The sequence below is a fragment of the Syngnathus leptorhynchus genome, chromosome 6 (genome assembly GCF_054491065.1).
Source record: "Syngnathus leptorhynchus isolate UIUO chromosome 6, UIUO_Slep, whole genome shotgun sequence".
NCBI classification, from domain to species: domain Eukaryota; kingdom Metazoa; phylum Chordata; class Actinopteri; order Syngnathiformes; family Syngnathidae; genus Syngnathus; species Syngnathus leptorhynchus.
In genome coordinates this window covers 12,546,069-12,566,172 of record NC_141200.1, presented here as the reverse complement: position 1 = coordinate 12,566,172, position 20,104 = coordinate 12,546,069, and the positions used below count along the sequence as shown (strand labels likewise).

At 38.3% G+C, this 20,104-nt stretch overlaps 1 protein-coding gene across 1 annotated transcript in view; it reads left to right on the top strand.

Annotated features, from left to right (window-relative positions):
- Positions 1–20,104, top strand: part of hydin (HYDIN axonemal central pair apparatus protein) — a 46,983-nt gene that overhangs the window by 16,207 nt on the left and 10,672 nt on the right. Inside the window, exons 26-68 of the mRNA XM_085914947.1 lie at positions 685–876; positions 959–1,133; positions 1,254–1,327; positions 1,761–1,888; positions 2,595–2,725; positions 2,940–3,067; positions 3,262–3,375; positions 3,539–3,616; positions 3,711–3,860; positions 3,965–4,204; positions 4,306–4,429; positions 4,540–4,614; positions 4,714–4,884; positions 5,690–5,860; positions 6,790–6,947; positions 7,818–7,892; positions 7,984–8,167; positions 8,344–8,473; positions 8,571–8,721; positions 9,703–9,784; positions 9,924–9,988; positions 10,216–10,374; positions 10,542–10,727; positions 10,827–11,027; positions 11,669–11,871; positions 12,023–12,205; positions 12,326–12,445; positions 12,808–12,967; positions 13,281–13,453; positions 13,544–13,742; positions 13,849–13,942; positions 14,358–14,451; positions 14,570–14,729; positions 15,135–15,217; positions 15,439–15,594; positions 15,758–15,857; positions 17,230–17,434; positions 17,646–17,878; positions 17,953–18,101; positions 18,203–18,389; positions 18,518–18,626; positions 18,824–19,063; positions 19,752–19,897. Of these exons, the coding sequence (XP_085771073.1) occupies positions 685–876; positions 959–1,133; positions 1,254–1,327; positions 1,761–1,888; positions 2,595–2,725; positions 2,940–3,067; positions 3,262–3,375; positions 3,539–3,616; positions 3,711–3,860; positions 3,965–4,204; positions 4,306–4,429; positions 4,540–4,614; positions 4,714–4,884; positions 5,690–5,860; positions 6,790–6,947; positions 7,818–7,892; positions 7,984–8,167; positions 8,344–8,473; positions 8,571–8,721; positions 9,703–9,784; positions 9,924–9,988; positions 10,216–10,374; positions 10,542–10,727; positions 10,827–11,027; positions 11,669–11,871; positions 12,023–12,205; positions 12,326–12,445; positions 12,808–12,967; positions 13,281–13,453; positions 13,544–13,742; positions 13,849–13,942; positions 14,358–14,451; positions 14,570–14,729; positions 15,135–15,217; positions 15,439–15,594; positions 15,758–15,857; positions 17,230–17,434; positions 17,646–17,878; positions 17,953–18,101; positions 18,203–18,389; positions 18,518–18,626; positions 18,824–19,063; positions 19,752–19,897 (6,336 nt within the window). The remainder of the gene's footprint in view (positions 1–684; positions 877–958; positions 1,134–1,253; positions 1,328–1,760; positions 1,889–2,594; positions 2,726–2,939; positions 3,068–3,261; positions 3,376–3,538; positions 3,617–3,710; positions 3,861–3,964; positions 4,205–4,305; positions 4,430–4,539; positions 4,615–4,713; positions 4,885–5,689; positions 5,861–6,789; positions 6,948–7,817; positions 7,893–7,983; positions 8,168–8,343; positions 8,474–8,570; positions 8,722–9,702; positions 9,785–9,923; positions 9,989–10,215; positions 10,375–10,541; positions 10,728–10,826; positions 11,028–11,668; positions 11,872–12,022; positions 12,206–12,325; positions 12,446–12,807; positions 12,968–13,280; positions 13,454–13,543; positions 13,743–13,848; positions 13,943–14,357; positions 14,452–14,569; positions 14,730–15,134; positions 15,218–15,438; positions 15,595–15,757; positions 15,858–17,229; positions 17,435–17,645; positions 17,879–17,952; positions 18,102–18,202; positions 18,390–18,517; positions 18,627–18,823; positions 19,064–19,751; positions 19,898–20,104) is intronic.

Here is a 20,104-nt window from a genome sequence, read left to right as displayed (position 1 = left end):
CATCCCTATTAGCAAGGAAAGTCCCTGAAGGAGAAGGGTGCAAGTAAAGTCCCAAAAGTCCCAATGATCATCGTCACACACACATCTGGATGTGGGGAAATTTGTCCTCTGCATTTAACCCATCCCCATGTGATTTTGATCCATCCCCTGTGAGCAGCAGCGGTGCCGCACTCGGGAATCATTTGGTGATTACTGCGCAAGTCCATACTTATATTTAATCAGTCTGAGTTGTGTGAATAAATGCAGTTCAGAAGCCAAACAGCCAAGGACACCCGAGCAGTTGAGTGGCTGGAGCAGGCATCTTAGCTTTAAAAAAACAACGCTGCAGGCAAGAAGAAAAATTAATAAATTGCCTATTATGATCATTTTGGGTACAGTGAATAGAGACAGCTGTCAAAGCTCTAAAATATGATTCTTTTGTCTCATTTATCTTTCGCTGTCAAACCTGTATCTTTTCACTCCATATCACAACTAATTAATAGGTTTCACTTTTCCGTGGTTCTTGCTCAATGAAGGAGAAACTCATATCATTCATATCCAAGCAATATCATGTGCATTCAGCTGACATTTGTGCCGTTAGGAACAAAAAACATAATTATTTAGTTTTGTAAATGTATTTTGTAATCCTTGTAAATTAAAAAAAAAATTGTAATTTAAGAAGTACACTTTTGTTTTGTATTCCAGCGTTTTGATCAAATTGGGCAGTCAACCGTGATTCTGAGGAATAACGGAAAGGTGGGCTTTAAATTCAGTATTGAAAAGGCTCAATGGGAGAAGACCACAGTGGAACAGAAGAAGCCAGATGTGATGCTGGAAACTGAGGATGAGCAGAACGAGGAGATCCGACCTGGTCAACCACTGTTCATCCCCCCTACAGTGAGCTGAAGTTGAGACCATGAACGTCAGTCATTTAATGTACAGAGTCGTTCTTTTTTCAACTTCATCTTTTGTGTGGCAGGGTTACATTGAGGCTGACTCACAATATCGTTTACGCGTGCTCTACCTCCCTGGCATTCCTGAAGTCTTTGAAAAGCAGTTTCAGGTGGTTGTGGCTCACTTGCCACCACAGGTCATCTCACTCACTGGCGAGGGAGTGTTCCCAAAGATCTCCCTGAATTTACCCCGAAGCCTGGGTAAATGAAAGGCAATGCAAAACACTGACGTGAACATATTCTTGTGCAATGAGATCAATGATTGACAATTATAAATGGAACTCTGAAGACATTTGTTCTCATCCTGTTATTTCTTTACAGCGAAGGAGGGCTACAGTGATCTGCTTGACCATGCCACAAAAGTAGTCAAAATGGAGGATACCTGTTCACTTCCTGTTAGTCCACAAAATAATTTTTACTGATACTAAGCTTTCATTATTATTGTAAGAGGTCATGAAGTTGGATTTTAATCATTTCAATTTAGTTATATCAAAGGGAATGGAGCAAATGAATTGAATAGCTTTATTGTATATGCTGTATGAATATGATGTATATTTTGAAACCCTTTTCACACTGCACTCGCTTAGTGGTAAAGGAGTGAAAAGTGTTTAATGACAGATAGATAGATAGAGGAAGAAGCTGTCCAGAAAATAAATGGATGGATGGATGGATGGATGGATGGATGGATGGATGGATGGATGGATGGATGGATGGATGGATGGATGGATGGATGGATGGATGGATGGATGGATGGATGGATGAATGGATGGATGGATGGATGGATGCTGTATACTGTAATAATTGACTTTGAAACAATTTGTCTTTCAGTATGAAGAGGTACTGCTTTTGGAGATTGAGAAAATGCTGGTCACAGAAAATGCTTTGGCGGTGACCAAGAGCCTTTTGGAGCAGGGGAACTTACAAGGTTCTACCAAAAAATGGAGTAAACTCAGCAAGTATGTATTATTAAAAAAAAAAAAGTCAGATTTCACGCCAAAACCCAAATTAAGCATTGAGACCTGCAGTGTGAACCAAGCCATAGTGACCCTCCCCTCAATGCTATAGAAAGTATTTTCTTCTTAAAAGACATTATGGATGTTACATATAATGCAAATTGCATATTTTAAATATTTGTAAGCGATTATATTTTGATTACTGGTCTTCAAATCGTTTGGTGTGGCACAGTTGTCAATTAATGTCAATACAGTCTTGAGTGCTTAAATGATCTGTCTCACAGTTCTGAGGTTCCAATCTAGACTCCGGCCGTCCTGTGTGGAGTTTGTTCTCCCTGTGCCTGCGTGGCTTTTCTCCAAGTACTCCAGCTACCTCCCATAATCATGAATTTAGTTTTATAGAAAACAAAATCTGTCCTTAAGTGCGAATGTGATGATGAACACTTTTTTTTATTTATTTTTCACGGAATATGTCTTGCAATTGGCTAGTGACCAGTTTCGGGTGTGGCTCACTGAATGGACAAATACCAAAAGTTCATGCTCAAGTTTTAAACTGGGCAATCAAGTTAATCTTTTCCGATCGGTCTATCTCAGCAAATGTATTTACTATAAGCAAGATATCGTAAACTTTGTTGTCTTGTAATGCAACAGAGTGGCTAATTTATAGATGTACATGTGCATCAATGCCATCTCTTTCCCATTCCGCCAGGTTCCTCCTCCCAGAGTATGTTCTGGATTTTGGTTATGTTGTTCCGAGCCAAGTACTAAAACAGACTGTTAAGATCACCAATAATGGACCGTTACCAGTCTCCTTCCATGCAAACTCCAAAGTCATTGCAGGTAATGCATTTGCAGATATTTAATGTTATTTTCAATACTTTGAGATACGATTAGATATTTGTAAGTTATCATAAAGAAACTTATCAAGGGAACTATATTAGCTGCATCCTGCTTTTTAACAATGTTCTAAAATAGTCAAAAGATGCGTTCCTGCCTTTCCCTATTAGAGCTATATGCTATTACAATGTTGTGATTATGTCTTTGGTCCTTCAAGGTTTCAAGGTAGAATTTGGTAGCATAAGGAACCTTTCCTGTGGTGAAAAAGAAACTTTCAACGTTGAATTTGATCCCCAAAAAGGCAACCTATCATTGGGGATCAGAAGTGCTGTCATTCCAATTCAGGTACTCATCACTTCAACTGAGTCATCTGTTCCCATGATTTTCATTTTATGCCAATTGAATTATTCGATTGCTTGCTTACACATATCAGAATTTATTTTAATTTTTGTAAAAGAAAATTGCAACTTAACATATTTCACAGTGCCAAGTATAAATTGAATGTTTAGATTTACAGGGTATTTTATTTTGGATTACAGGTCGTAGGTGGTCCATCAGTGCAAGTGCGTCTTTGCGCGGTGGTGACTGTGCCGTCAATCTCCGTTTCCTCGGAAACACTGCAGTTTGACGTTGTGCGATGTGGATTATGTCAGGTAATCTAGTGTGATAAATCAACAAATTATAAAGCAACATGATTCTCATATATATTATTGCATGTCATTATTTGTACAAAGTGACATAAGAATAGCATGTAGCAAACATTGAGTGCACAAACAAGTCAAGTCATTCCCTAAAAACGGTCTTATGTTCCATTAGATTCAGACAATGCAGATATTTAATCATGAATCTGTGCCCTGCCAATGGAGCATAGTGGAAGATGTAAAGCCTGTAAAGGTACTCAACAATACAAGCTATTGTCAGTTTTAATTACAGGTTAATAAGACGTCACATTAGGGTGAAACCTGTCCCTGTTCTACTTTTCTTCCAGGTCGATAAATTCCTGCCCCTCCATCAGCGCAGCAAATACCTGCAGGAGCACCCGCCACCACCTGTGATGTTTGAGATGACTCCTTCCTCAGGCATGCTCACCCCCGGCGAGCATGTCAACGTGCAGGTCAAATTCAGTCCTACCGAAAGGGTAAACACATTCACCTTGTAGAAATAATATCAATATAATACAACAATGTTTGTGGAGAAGTGATGACAAGCACATTGACTTGCTATGATCTGATTTCTTCACAGTGTCTTTACAAGAGGCATTTAATAATAACTGTAACGGAGGGCACTCAGCCGGTGATCATTACAGCCCTGGGGCAGGGCGATGACCCAGAACTGGTGTTTTGTCCTCCAGAATTAACCATGGGCCCTTGTCTGCCATTTAATATGGAGATTGAAGCAGAAGTCATTATTAAAAACCCTTGCTCTTACCCCATTGAGTTCTACTCCCTCGAGTTTGACACACAGTACCTGAAGGAAGAAAAGGTAGAGCTTTTTTCAAACTATTTTAAAATCTATTTTTAATCATACAATCCCATATGTAATTATTGTTATCATTGTATCTTTAATTCCATTACTCTATAAAGATCCTCAGTCTGCTGGATGGATATGACGCAAACGATGTGCTGCTGCTGCCTCCAAGAAATGGCGGAGATAGTCTTCCTGTAGAACTTATGGACTTCTACAAGGATCACTGCTTTCGGATCAAAGGTCATGATTGTGTGAAGCATTATCACCAATGTGCATCTGTCAGAAATGATTTAATTCAGAGGTGCTGATTTTGAGATTCCATGACCTATAATCTGTTTTTGTTACTCCAGATAAAAACGTAACTGGAACGGGTCTGCAAAAACGAAGAGGTGGCAAAAGGGGCGAAAGACGAAGAACTGAACAGAGTGGGTGTGAATCTTTACAAATGCACTAAAGCAACTTTGATATATTTTATCAGTTTTTATTCTGTTATTTTAACACTCCTACATATATGTGCACTTTAGTCATTTCAGATATCATGAAAGCAGAAGCTACTGGGAGTCTGGGAACACTAGAGATAAACCCTCTGTCCAGTGCAATTGCCCGCTATATGGGTGTTGACCTATCACCCAAAGGTCTAGCTGCTCTGAACTGCAGAGGCATTGCTATTATTATATATGGAGCCCCACTGACAGGTAACCAAACAAAGCCTTTCTGCAACAAATGGGGGAAAAAAAATTACTGGATGCACAAAAACAAATAAAAACTGAATACAATCATTTCAACCAATATTGAATTGAATACACTCCAAAGTAAGAGATTTAATAACTAATATTTTGTTTCAATAATATGCACTCATTTTGAATTTAATTTGATGCCTTCGAGGGAATATGTTTACCGCTGGACCTCTTTCCTTTTTAATAACACTGATTAATCATTTGGGAACAGGATAATAATTCTTGGAAAATGGAGTGGATTGAAATTCTTTCCCCATTTAGTTTTATGTACAAATTCAGCTGCTCAGTCGATTTTTGCACGCACACAATGTCAACTGAGACAGGCTCAATAGAAACTGTTTGTTTAAATGCTATTTATACACTGTCAAACAAATCCTTGGAGGGCATAATCACAGTGTAGGTGTACCTCACAGATTTCATAACAATAATTGTCACGTGTGTAGAAGGAGACTAATGTCTTGTAAATCAAAAATACTATTGTGACACGATGTGCAGCATCCAGCCAGTCAGCTATAAGTCAGCCTATAACCTAGTATAGTAACTCCACTGGTTGAGTTTCACCACTGCTTGAATTTCACTCTATCCAGTTCTCGTCAGTTACACTAAATGTTTTTGACTGACATTATATGATGATGGTTCGACCACTAGGCTCTTAAGCGATTGTTAAGGCCCTTTTTTCATTTACTGTTATGTTACTTCATCATTGGGGGAGAATTAAAGTTCAAAACTTTCAATGTGTTTTTCTGTTCATTCATTCTTTCAGTTCAAAGCAGCAAAGCAGCTTTCCTGGCAAATCACTATGGAGGGGCTTGTCTAAGTATGGATGATGTCCTTGCCGATTCACTTTTGCATGGGATTTCTCTGGTTAGCCTGGCTGGAAGACAGCTGTTTAACCGTGCTGCTGCTGAATACGCTCAGAGGTTGGAAGAGGCTGGTATGCAAAATACTCTGCAAACATTTTATACGATAGCATCATTTAAAAATTGAATGGAAAACTGACTTTTGAATTGCTTCGTTTCAAAGAGTTGTTGGCTACCCGCTCATCGTGCTTAATATATATCATATATCCATGCATCCATTTTGTGACGCTGGTTGCGGACGTGCTGGAGATTATCCCAGAAGTCTTTGGGTGGCAGGCGGGGAAATCCTAAACTGGGCGCCAGCCAATTGCATGGCACACAGAGACAAACAACTATTCATGTTCACACTTACCCGTACCGACAATATAGGGTTCCCAATTAACTTACCAAGCATGTTTTGGGGGATTTGAGAGGAAACTGGTGTAACATGCAAACTCCACACAGGAAGCCGAAGCGGGTAATCACAATGAGGATCCAGTGCTGTACCTTTTTGGTGTCTAAAGAAATACCGACACGGCAGGACTGAATTCAGCTGTGCCTTTATTCTCAACAGTCAACACGCACCCTCACGCTCCCTCCTTTTTGTCTTTTCCATCCACCCCCATGAAAAGGGCGTAGCAGAGCAATTCACTAACAAAATATAAATAGGATAAAAAATTATGCACATCATTACAGCATGTTAGGAAAATAATAATTACTACAAAAAATTATAATGCATAAATCAATATACAATAATAAAAATACAATTTGGCTACTAAATCACGCATTAGTTATTAGGATAAGAAATATGTCAAGTGCAAAATTCTTGGATTAATTTGACAAAGGGATTTTAGGTATGTGTGATGAAAACTACAACATTTATAACTGGACAAAATGTCCCTTTGAAAATTTCTTTTGGGAAATGATATCACAAAATGTGTATTAGCTTTTATGAATTATTTATAAGAGGTATAGGTTTCTCTCATAATTGGTTATTTGTGCCAACCTGTCTTTTTTCTTCCAGCTAATTTAGCTGCAAACATCGGCTCAAGAGCAGAGTCCCCCACTGAAGAAACAGATACATTGGCAAACTCAGTTCCCTCAGAAACTCATCCAAAACCCCCTGAAAGCATCAGCAGTGACATAAAATCTCAAAAAGAATCAGGGGGCACAGGCAGCCAGGTAAATTTTCTCAAGTTTTAACCAAGTGTATTTCAGTATGGATATAATTTCTTGGTCCAGAAATGTATCGTTCTTTATTCTAAAATGTCTATGTATTCATATAATGTAATGTATTCGTCTCTAAACTGAATCGTACAAAACACTGGCATTGAAAATCATTTTTCCATTTTGGAAAATCGTGTCAAATCAAGTATCAGCATGGAAAGAGCATTTTTTTCCCCAGACATAATTAGAACAATACTGTAATGTGATTTGAGTGTTTTCATATGTCCGTCTTCAAATTTCCCTTTCATGACTACTGTAGCGTATGTAGACTCTGTAAAGTGCTTTATTTCTTCACTTCCTTATTTCTTTTTAGTAAAAGCATGATACGAAGCACGAGATCATTGATTGGTGTTTGGATGAATGATTTTTCTGGTTGACATGCCCATTCAAATTTTTCCCTCCACGGGGGAGGTGTGCCGTGGATTGGCCCCTCCACTTTACACTTTACCAGTTTATTGGGATTTTCTGCCTTTAATCTTATTGACAGCCACCCCATGCATCTCTTCGTGACTTCAGCGATTATGTCCTCGGAGAAGCCTTTCTGTTCTTGCTGTAGTTAACGTGGGAAAGGAGGAATGTCGTCACATTACAGACAGTTTGATAGCGTGCAAGGTCTGATGTGTAGCATCAATTTTTCAATTGAATCTTTTTCTATTGACATTGAAAATAATTCAACCAAAAATTATCAAATATTTCTCAATTGACTCTTTTTCAATGTCAATACTTGTTTCAATGTTAATACATATTTTCCCACAAAACCAACACAAAGTTTCGGTGTCAAAACAAAATGTTCTGATATCACAGCATCACTGTTTTCTGTTTCAGGGATTAAATAAACCCACTTTGTGTAATCTCTTGCCAGAAAAGCTCCTGGTTGAAATCCTTAAGGAGAGATTTCAGGTAGTAAGACACTGCTGATTAGAAATATTTCTGTCCTGTTATTCTGACATATTATATGTTCTCTTTTTCTTTGTCTACTCATGTCAACCAGTTCGATGACTGCTATTGTGGAATCGTAATTTACAGTCTTGATTCAGTCTACACCAAGTCTGTGGCACACTCTCTTCAAGTCATTCTCAAGGCGCTTAATAACCGTAAACACATATATGTGATCAACATACATGACACATACAGTGCCTTAATAGATCGGAAGAGGGAAGAAAGAAAAGCTGAAGGTAAATTTGCATACACGACTACTTATTTGCTAATTTTCATCATAAATTAATACAAAGAATTTACAATGTAATATGATACAGTGACCTCTGATGAGAATTTATAGTCATTATTTAATTATTACTTATCAATTGTGATTACTGCATGACTAAACATATGTGCAATGGACATTGGGCAGAGGCCTTGCTAATGGAAAAGGCACAGTTGGAAGAGGACTGGCTGCAGAATATGGATGAGGAGGAATATGAAAGTCTCCCAGAGGAAAAGAAAGAGCAAATTATTGAACGACAGAAACAAAAGAAACTCAAGTAATGATGGAGTGACACCCTCCCCTCCAAAATCTCACAATATTGTATCTTCATTTTATGTTACTAACATTAAACACAATGCATTTCTATCCACCAGAGTTCTTGAGCGAATCAGGAAAATGGAGATGGAGAAAAAGCTACAGGATGAAATGAAGAGAATCAAACTCGATGAGTTAAAAAAGAAGACTAAAAAGGGTTCAGTTAAGGAAAGCAGATCAAGGAAGAAGGGTTCCATGGAGAGTAAGCAGGTCCGGATATTTATTATTCAGTTTATTTCAAACACACAAATGTACAAACTCTCAAGTGGGGCGTTAACATATATTTCAAAATATTCCAATCAGCATGCTTGTGTTCAAGAAGTTGATTTGATGAAGCAGCAACTTCTTCATTTTGTAATAATTCAATGTCCATGCTTGTAAAATGAATGAAATGGTGTCAGACAGCAGTCTGTTACAACAGCTACTTTAAAATTGTACTTTTTCATACCAATCATTGAACTTGTGTGTTGTGCCAATGTATTTTGCAAAATTTACAGTGTTTCTTTCAGGCACAGAATATTAGTGGTTGTAGTTGATTTACCAAATCTGTAACCACTGTTTAATCACTGAATCCATGATGAATTTGAATGATTAATTAATGTGCCTTTTGCTGAGATAAACATTTTTTGATTTAGTTTGAAAATAGAGTGTACATGGCGCAGTATATGGCGCTTTATCAACACCTTATTTTGTCCAATGTGCTTTAACAAGTGTCTTTTATTATTATTATTATTATTTTAATCAATGTGTCATTACTACAACACAGCTGCATATTATAATTAATATAATAATAAATTAATAATAATTAATAATTTACTTTAGTCTTCACCATCCCTTGCCATGCACTGGTCAACAGAAACTCAGGGTGGACTTTGAATCATGAATCCATTTTATGAACTGGTTAACGTTTTGGACCAAATTTAAATCCATCCACTCATGTCATGCTATTTGTAGGATATCGCGTAGCTAACCCGGGCAATTGTGACCTCGCCTCGCTATAGCGGCATGTAATCAAATTCCCTTTGTTGTCTCTCATAATGGTGTGACAGGCTAGCAATGAAGTAACAAAAGAAAAAGGCATTGATACACTTTCCAATGCAGCATTCACAGAATGTTAACAGTTACAATAGTAACTGTGTATGCCAACTACAAATGCCAATCATAAAATTTCAAATGATTTTGTCCTTTTAGACATCTAGTGCAATGGCTGCTCCTCGAATCCCATCCTCAAAAGAATCACAAGTGGACAAGAAAGATCAATCTTCAATTGACGGTAACAAGACAGAATAACATACAATGCTATGCCATGCCATACCGTACCATACAATTACAGAATCCCTGCACAAATGATCTAAATTGAAAATCACTGTATTTATTGTATTGTATTGTCAACCCCTCTCTGTTGATGGCAGGAAAGCAAGGCAAAGACGACAAGAATAGAGAAGACAGCATGCAGTCTGATTCAGGGGCAGAAAAGGTAGGTTTACTGTGAAAACCATCAGCGCATTAAACACCTCACTTTTGACTGGCCAACAGTCTTGGGCGTGTATCAAGCCTCTTGCTGGAAGTCAGCTGGGATATTACTTCAACATACTCATGACCCAATACTTGGTGTATGGACTGTCACTTTCAAGAATGTCAAATGACTGTCAAACCAACATATTGGGAGTTCACCTCTGTTATTTGTGTCATCTTCTTGCCTAGCCCCCGATGGATATGCTGCACAATATGTTCAGTGTGTATGAAAAGTGCCAAATCCAGGTGGAACACATTCTCCAACATTGGGACCGTGAGAACGGCGTGTTGCGGGTCCCACTACCAGGTCAGGATACATCCCCAGATGATGCCCCGGCTGAGAAACAGGTTCTTGTCTTGCCATTTTCTGTTGAGCATACAGTATAATTTTGTTCATAGTACACATTTAAACACGTATAAACTGGTGCTTGTTGTATTTGACAAATTTCATGGTCTGAAACTTTCAGTGTCCCTACAATATTTATCTTCATAATTCAATGGTTCTTTTTTTATAGGCTCCCACACCAAAGAAGAGCAAAAGATCCGCTAGCAAAATCCCATCTCCAAGCAGTCAGACAGAGCCAGCCAAAGCCGAAAAGGCAGCAATCATCATCCCCCACATTGTTCTCAAACTCACAGGAGAAGACTATCCAGATGTGTTTGAATTGCTCAAAACACAGGACCTTCCTCCACTACATGAGGTAGGGCCAGCAAATGCCATTTTGTTTTCTGTATTTATCATTTATAATGCCATATAATTCCTGTTCTTACCTTTGGGTTTGCCACTTTAAATTCCATAGGTACTAGATGAACTGGGTTTGGGTTCAGGTGAACTTTCTATCCCTCCCCCTATTACATTCTCGGTGATTCATCTACCCAAAACGAGGGAGCGAGCAAAGAGACAAGTGAACTGTAATTGTTTCATATTTCTGAGTCGTTCTTCAGGAGATGAACGAGATGAGAGAAAGGAGGAAGATGATGAAGATGTACAGTCAATAAAGGTAAACTCTCCAAATGCAAAATCAGCATTTTAATCAAATATCAAAGAAATCATAAAGTATTTAGATCAGATCATTACCACGTCACATGCAAGTTCAGACACCTGGCATGCAGAGAAATAAAGGAAGAATAAAACAGAGTTGTATACATTTTGGTAGACCACAATGAGGCATCCCATATTGTATTAATATCACCGTCTGTTGTTATTTATTTATTTATTTATTTATTTATTTATTTATTTGTTTGTTTGTTTGTTTGTTTGTTTATTTATTTATGCATTCTTAAAATAACGCCTGGCAAATTTGAGAGTTGTTTAGGCAGCTTTGAAAGAAAATTGTAGACAATCACGTTCGAAGTAATTGCTATGAAACGGTTTCCATGCAGCTTGATGTTTTGTGACAAGAGATGCACGTATTATTTGGGTGCTCAAGGTTCAACTGCCACAAGGAAACTAATCACAAATTGAAGAGACAGATCATATGAATGGTAGCAAAATAGTACATAACAATTTACTATGACGTTAAAGGTGAACTCTAAAAAAGGTGGTGTGATGTTTAAAAAAACTGTAAATAAATGAAATTATATCTATGTTGACAAAAAAAATTATATATATGTTGTGTTGAATGTTTTTTGTGTCCTATAGACGCCTAAAGGTCGCAAAGCAAGTGCAAAACTGATGAAAGATAAGAAGGGCAGAGAGAGTCAGAAGAGTGTTAAAAGGCCTGCTGCCCTTCCAAAAGTGAAAGCCACGGAACAAAATGCAACCTCTGCACTTTTGTCTTCCACAACTGATATTTCTGACCAAGATCCTCACACTGCAAGTGTAGAGCAGAAACGCAACCAGGGGTAAACAAACCAAATGAATAAAATGCTTGTTTTGCACACAATAGCATTGTGTTGTAGAGCATGCAATCTGCTGCAGCAAACAAACAACATAGCGCTAAATATTTGGAATCTTAATAAATCAGGCCCAATGTATTTGTGTCTTTGTGTGCAGCCTCACAACATTTCGCTGGATTGTGCCACCAAATGGACAAGTGGTGTTGAAGATATGGTTTTACACCAGCACTCCTGGAAACTTTGAACAAACCTTCAACTTTGAGCTACTTGGGACTCACAAGGTCTACCACCTCCCCTGCAAAGGGATTTGCACATATCCCTCCTTCTGCAACGACTACAAGTCAGTTGTGATGTGTTTTTTTGAAACCCTTGTGGGAATTGAAAAGAACTGTTGTTTACGGACTGAGCCTCTGTGTTCATGAGGACATGTTTCACAATCAATCTTTGTATTTTTCCTCAGGGTTCTTTTTCCCTATTGTCGAGAGGTGCCAAAATCCATCCAAGGGCTAAAGAGGACATATGTTGTTAATCCTGGGTACTATGAGTTTGGACCATTACTCTGTAGCAAGACTAGAGACAAGTGAGTAGAGCAACGAGGCGATGTATGGAGTTAGATTGGAGTCAAACGTTTTGTACTTGGAAAAAAATAAAACATGTAACTGAAAAAAATGAGACCACAAAACTCTAAATATAAATGGAAGTGAAAAGTGAAAATAATTTATTTAAAATAATTACCAAGGGGAAGTAAAGTTATTTTCAACTCGATAAAACGTTTCATACAATTATTGTTATTTTGAATACGTTGTTTTATTTTTCACTATTCAAGCTCAACACGTTTATTTTCAATCTTAAATACAAAACCTTTGACCCCAATCTCACTTCATTGGCTGATACAGTTTTTTTTTTTCTGCTGCACATTACGTGGCTTAACTGTCTGCGCAGGTACAAGGATAATCGGTATCCAGAAAACACAGAGAGACTGGTGATCAGAAACAATTCCGGACTTGAGGCTGACATTCAGTTCCATTTCCAAACTGACACCCAGGGCATCACATATATGCTAGATCCTCCCAATATAACTCTACAAACTGACCAGGAACAGGTATCACGTTAACTGTCTAACTAATTCAAATTGCCCCACGGAGATGACTCATTGTTGATGTGTCCATGTCAGGTTTTTGTTCAGTGGCTCATATTGGATTTCCATCTTCTCTCACTTGAACAATTTCTTGTTTCTTACCCCTTGAGTGCTTTCTGTTTTTCATGTAGCCGAGACCTCTAACTAGTATTGATATTGTCTTTTCATCTGAGTGTATTTATAGTTGGAATAAATGAATTCATCAATGTAATTTGTATTGTAACTCATAGGGAAGAACATTTCCGTACTATAATGGATTCTTATTCACCTTTCTCAGGAGCTGACTGTCTGGGCTTACCCAACAACTCCAGGAGAGATCAAGGACAATATTGTGTGCTGTATCAAGGACAATCCAGAGGTTTTCACCATTGCACTCTCCTGTCTGGGAGTGAAACCAGAGCTGGAGCTAGAAAGCAAGCGAATGTATTTCAACAGGGTTTTACTTCACAGGTAGTTATTTTTCCAACAATCAGTAGTCAGCCCTGTTTCCCAAATGTCAGAGGGTTTTTAATAATATTGACATTATTCTACTATCTAAAGACAGGAGAGTCGAAGTGTGAAGCTTCACAACAAGACTCCTCTGCCAATATCGTGGAGACTTCATGGTTTAGAGGAACTTGGTGATGAGTTTAGTGTATCTCAGGACCACAGTGTCATTCTACCCAACTCCTCTCTCCTCTTGACCATGCACTTTTTGGCCAAAAAGCCATTGAATATTAAAAAACAATTGCGTCTTGAGGTAAGTTACAATTGCACATGTACATGGCATTGTGGGTACTGAGTACCATTTATGAGTGCACGTTCACTCTTGGTCTGTATGTGCTGTATTTTTTTTTTTCTTACAGGTTTCAGATGCAGAAAATATTTTGGGTGTCTTATACACGGACAAATTACAGGTCTCTGCAGAAGCCTTTGATATAGCTATGGACATCACACCAGGTACACAACAACAACAATAATAATAATAATAATAATAATAATAATAATAATAATAATAATAATATTATGGGCGGCTCAGTATCGCACTGGTTAGCACGTCCGCCTCACACTTAGGAGGGTGCGGTTTGATTCCACCTCTGGCCCTCCCTGTGTGGAGCTTGCATCTTCTCCCCGTGCCTGCATGGGTTTTCTCCGGGCACTCCAATTTCCTCCCACATCCCAAAAAACATGCTTGGAAGGCCGATTGAGCGCTCCAAATTGTCCCTAGGTGTGAGTGCGAGTGCGAATGGTTGTTGGCCTCTGTGTGCCCTGGCAATATATATAAAATCAAGATATTCAATATGGGAGCTATATATTGTAGACATAGATATGGTATAGTGTTTTGTTAATACATTTGTTACCTATTCTGTGGCAGATGGCTGTCTGGACTTTGGAACAATAAAAGTCTTTGAAGAAGTAGAACGTACCATCAAACTGAAAAACCAAGGAAAATATGAATTTGTATTCAAGTGAGTTTAGATGACTTATGTATTTCCATTGCAACCTTATAATGCCATTTGGACTCCACACACATGGACAGAATAAGTGTAATAAATATGTGGTTCCTGCGAATTTTATTTATACCAGGATTTTAGTTGGAGACAAAAACCCCAACCTAATATCGGCCTTCACGATGACTCCTTCAACTGGTACCTTAATTCCTCGCAAAAAGTACACATCAATTCAGATTGTCTGCAAACCCAAGAAGGAAGTCTCTGTCACAGACAAACCTGTCCTCTCCTGTCAGGTAGGTATGGCTTTGGGCATACACTGTAAACAATTTCAGATTTTATATATACATGTATGCATGTATGTACATATGTAGTATGTATGTATGTACGTATGCACGTATGTATGCACGTATGCACGTATGTATGTATGTCGGTATGTATGTATGTATGTATGTATGTATGTATGTATGTATGTATGTATGTATGTATGTATGTATGTATGTATGTATGTATGTATGTACATACAAGAAAGCAAGGCTGCAGAATTGAGTCCAGTCTGCAGAAACCAGGCAGAAAGTCAGAATGACAGAGTATATTGTACATTGTAACTTCTGCATGTTGTTCAATTGTATTCATTTATTTTTAAAAATCCAGGAAAAATGTGAAGTGGTGTTATAAGTAATTGTGCTTGTCTACTGCAGGTGATTGAACCCAGCATTGGAGATGGAGGACATATTGTAGCCATTTTACCCATCAATGTTACAGTCCAGTCTGTCTTTTCCAGGTTTGATGTTAATATCATACGTTTGTTTTTTTGAAGAAGAAAAATGATAGTTTGGTCATGATACACTTACCATTTTCCAAACATTTCTGTGATTGGCTTTGTTGTGATAAATACTAACATGAACACAATAATTGTCTTACATGTGTTAGTATACTCATTTTGGTAATGCAATGATTAGAATGTTTTAATTCATTTATTGATTTAATGTTTATCTTGTGTAGGTACACAATCTTACCGTCGTGTGACATCAATTTTGGTCCTCTCGTTTATGGCTCCAAGAAAAGCCAGACCTTTGTTATTGAGAACAGTGGAATATTTGAGACCTCTTACAACATCACCTGTGTGGGTATTGGCATTTGCCCACGAACAAAGCAGAGGTATGCGAACACCACAACAAGACAGCAGTTAACCTTGTGTGTAATGTGCATAAACATTTCCTCCAGTTTTTCTTTGATCCCCCCCCTAATATATCTTAGGAGGAGATACTATATGAAATAAATTGTACTTTTGTCTTGTACTTTGTACTCTTGCTTCCCGCAGTGGTAAGAAAACCACACGAGACAGCACTTCAGAGAAGTCTCATACATCGGGAACTAAAATGAGGAGTGAGTCCTTCCAGAAAGATTCAAACGTCTCACAGGTGAGACACTACTCGTGGAAATAAGTGAACAGCCAACTTTTGACCTATACTTTTACGGTTCCAATTATTCCATCCATTTATTGGCTTCCCCATGTTTTTCTTTTTTTTCAATTGGGGGGGGGGGTTCATTTTTGTCACAGTGCTCATTCATGACAAACAAATGGGGACAGACACCCTCTGAAAAGCAAGCTTATATCAATTTCTCAGCGAGTGCTGAATTTTTCTTTTAATATTAAATTAACCTGACTCATCTGACTTTAATCTAAAATTGACCTTTGGTAGACTTTAATAGTGTGTTAATTGCGTAGTGTGTTAATTGCGGTCCAATTTTTACCCAAATTAGGTTGTTTTTGATCCAGCAGTTTTAAGAGTGTGCCATAATGTGCCATTGAAGATGATTCCAAAATGAAATTGAAGATGTTGTTGCATAGCTGCGTTACATCGTTGATTTAAAAAATTACATCCTGCCCCATTATTCATATGTTAAAAACTCTTAACTCCTAACTTCCTCTTTTATTGACCTACTCATCTTTTTTTATGCCTGAGTATCATTAGTGTCATCCATCAAAGACATCAACCGCCAAGAAGTATGCGGAACACTTGGGCCACTTTATTTTTAAAGGAGACTGTAAGCCCCTGGGTTTGACATCACTAACACTTTCATTGGGCCAAATGACGAATGCAAGGAGATATATACAATATGTATTCCAGCTCTCAAAATGTTATCAACTGCTGTTGAGACTCGGCCCACCAACGCTCCCCAAGGATAGTGGACACAGACAGAAATCAGCAAAAAGGGGCAGCCAGTAGAGATTTGTACTTTCACTCATGCGGCACTTAAACTGATTACACTTGTCAGTTAGTGAAATGGTCACGATGCACATGCGGACACGGCGAAACACAAATACGCCCCACCCCCATCTCAATAACTTTGTCATTTCGTTTACTGGAAGCCAATGTGTTAGCTGACGCTAATCGATATGTCCCTGTCTGTGTCCGTTATCATACGCTAATGACATAGGGCTGTTTTTTCAGGACCAGCAGAAGTCTGGCCAGTATAAACCTGTGCATGTGAGGGCTAGACTTTCTTTAGTCATTTTTTTTAAGACACGTACAGCTTGGCCTTGTTTAAAATGAGTGATTTGTGCCGTTTTGGGTGTGAACATAGCTGAGTATTTACCAATATTAGAAGCAGCTACTCATTTACTTTTAAAATCGGAGCTTGAGAGGAGACCAGTCTTTGTTTGACGTCAGGAAAAATTGATGAGTCCAAGCGTGCAAAGTGTGTTTACATGCATGTCTAATACAAGATATTAATAAGTAGGTTTACCACACATTTTAGAAATGAACCTTTCCTTTTCCTGTAATCTAGAATCGACTCAGCACAGGCGTGTTTGCGGTGTTCCCTTGCACGGGAATAATGCAGCCTAAGACCCGGCAGGCAGTGACGGTTGACTGCATTGCTGAACATCTCGGGAGCTGGAGCCAGAATTTGCTTATCGACATCAGTGGCCGTGACCCCTCGGACCACCCTGCAGGCATACCATATAAACTGATAGCTGAAATTTGTAGGCCAGGTGGGAATTGTCATTCTTACCTTTTTTAAATCGTAGACTGTGGTGCCTTCACATTAGAGCCTAGTTGAATGATCAAAAATATTCTTAATTTCTATGCCTTCAATGACTTCTCTAAAACTGAACACTTGTTTTTGCTCCCATTGTCATGACTTTTCTATCCCCGCTTTTGATTTCTCTTCATTAATTGACACCTTTTCTTTTTGCAATACAGGCATCGTTTTGGAAATGGCCTCTATCTTTGAAGAGCACCATTTGTGTCAAAACATGAATCAGCTAACATCCGAACCATTTTTCAGTGCAGAACAGGTTTTTGTACTGGATGAGAACAAGCTTATTTTCAGCAAGATTCTTGTGGGGCGAACCTCTCAGGTTCGCTTAAAACTTACTAACAACAGCAAGGTGCCTTACGTGCTCAACCTAGGCATCAGATATGTTGGCATTAAGGTAAAATCTCTGTCGACTGTGCATGGAATATGATATCCTGAAGAATGTATAAAATGATCATTATTTCTTTACAGATGTCCGGCAATGTGGATGTTTTTGAATTGCCGTCTCCAACATTGTTCGTTCCCAGCCAATCCCACGCATTCACTTCTTTGAGCTTCACACCGTATACAATGCAACTCTACAATGCTGTGTTCGAGGCCACGTTTGACAAAAGCAGCAGGTACTATGCTTCAAGATGGAATGAAGTTGTTCTTTTTGAACCCTCTGAATCCTTTCAAAGAGGCACATTCATACAGTTTCTTTGTTTCCTCTTTATTGAAGAATAACAACAAACCTAAAGAACAAGGTTTTGGAGTTTGATGTAACTGCTGAAGGCTGTCTACCAGTTGTGTCTGTGATATGTCCGGCCAGCAAAACAAATCCAACCTTGCTGTTCAGACGGATCTTAATAGGACGTACTAATACCCTACCTTTGGTGCTATTAAATGATGGCAGTGTGCCAGCTCAGGTGAGAGAATGTTTGATTGTCAATCCAATATGTATGTTCATTTTCTGTATTCAAAAGGTTGGTTGTTTTTATTATTTTCGAGACAAATGAATCTTTGCTTCCTGTACAATCATTTTTGTGTTCTAAAGGCCCAAGTTGACATGACGGATAAACATGGAGTGTTAACACTCAGAGCTGCTCCTGAAAACAAATGTAGCACTATCGACTTCTCTCAATTTGAGGACACCCTTGACACTGGTAAACAAAAACATCTCCTGTAAATGATTATTTGCCTCTGAATGTCAAAGCTATTCCAGTTGTAATTATTTTAGTCAATCAATGTAAAGTGTCGCAGTTTGCATCAAATTTCTGACCTTCACTTCTTGTTTATTTACCAACCAAATACATATTTGCAAAACTTGCAATAGTCTTCATTCAGCCCTTCTCCCCAACAGCACCTCAGTTAGTCCACAGAGTATGCCTGAAACTTGATGTTAACGAGAGGGCTGAATTTGAAGTCACTTTCTCCTCAAACATACCTCTGAAAGTGGATGACAAAATTTCAGTGCAAGTCAAGGATAGCCCTTATAGCAATACTACAATAAAAGTAACTGGAGAGGCTTACCAGCAACTGGTTAGTCTTGACAACATCAGAAAGCCGCCACGGGAATTGCATCCCAACTATGATCAGGAAGGTAAGAGTTAAACATATTTATTGAAACAAATATTACAAATTTTAGAGGATGGGCACATGTTAGTAAAAGGCATTAGTAGCGTGTAACACATTTAGTTTTTAAGTTGAGGTATTTTGGTTTTCCATGTTTCCATGTGATTCCTATAACTCTTAATGGTATTGAGTTGTTTGCATTACTTTTTAATAGCCTCACAGAAGAATCCAGTACCTTGCCAGTCTAATGCCCCCACTCTCTAGAACTGTTTCCCCCTGACCATCTGTAATGCTGACTCCCTGCCCTCCTTCAAACTCCATCTCAATACCCACCCCTTCAACTCTGCATATAACCCCTAACTCTGTGTGTGTGTGTGTGTGTGTGTGTGTGTGTGTGTGTGTGTGTGTGTGTGTGTGTGTGTGTGTGTGTGTGTGTGTGTGTGTGTGTGTGTGTGTGAATTTTCTATGTAAAGCGTCTTTGAGTGTTTAGAAAAGCATTATATAAAACGATCTATTATTATGATTATTATTATTATTATTATTATTATTATTATTAATGCTGTTCGCTAACACTAATCCGCTGTTTTAGACAATGTAGTATGGTGGCTGGACAACCTAGCTACCAAGACAAACTGTTACAGTGATGTAACTGATGTTACGGTGCATCATTAGATTATTGCCATGTTAAATTAAAACAATGCTTTGCATCTCCTTAGATTATTCAGACTTGCTCAGTTTTGGTTACTGCTCAGTAGCCTGTCCTGTCAAAGAGAGTTTCACTTTGACAAACCATAGCAGCAGTAACCAAGTGGTGAGGTTTGAGTGGCCACCTGATGACTCCAATCTCAGCTTTTCACCACAGGTAAGCACTGGGGAGAAGTGTCCTCTCAAAGTTAAAATTTATTATTTAGTCTTTTTTTAAAATTATTATTTCTTATTGCTGACGTTGTTACTTTTTTGCTCATTTTGTACATTGAGAACTGAAACTGGTCTAGAAATAGCATTACCTTTTATTTTAGATGTGCTATGCCGCTTATCTGAGCCTATCCGAGTTGATTTGGGGCAAATA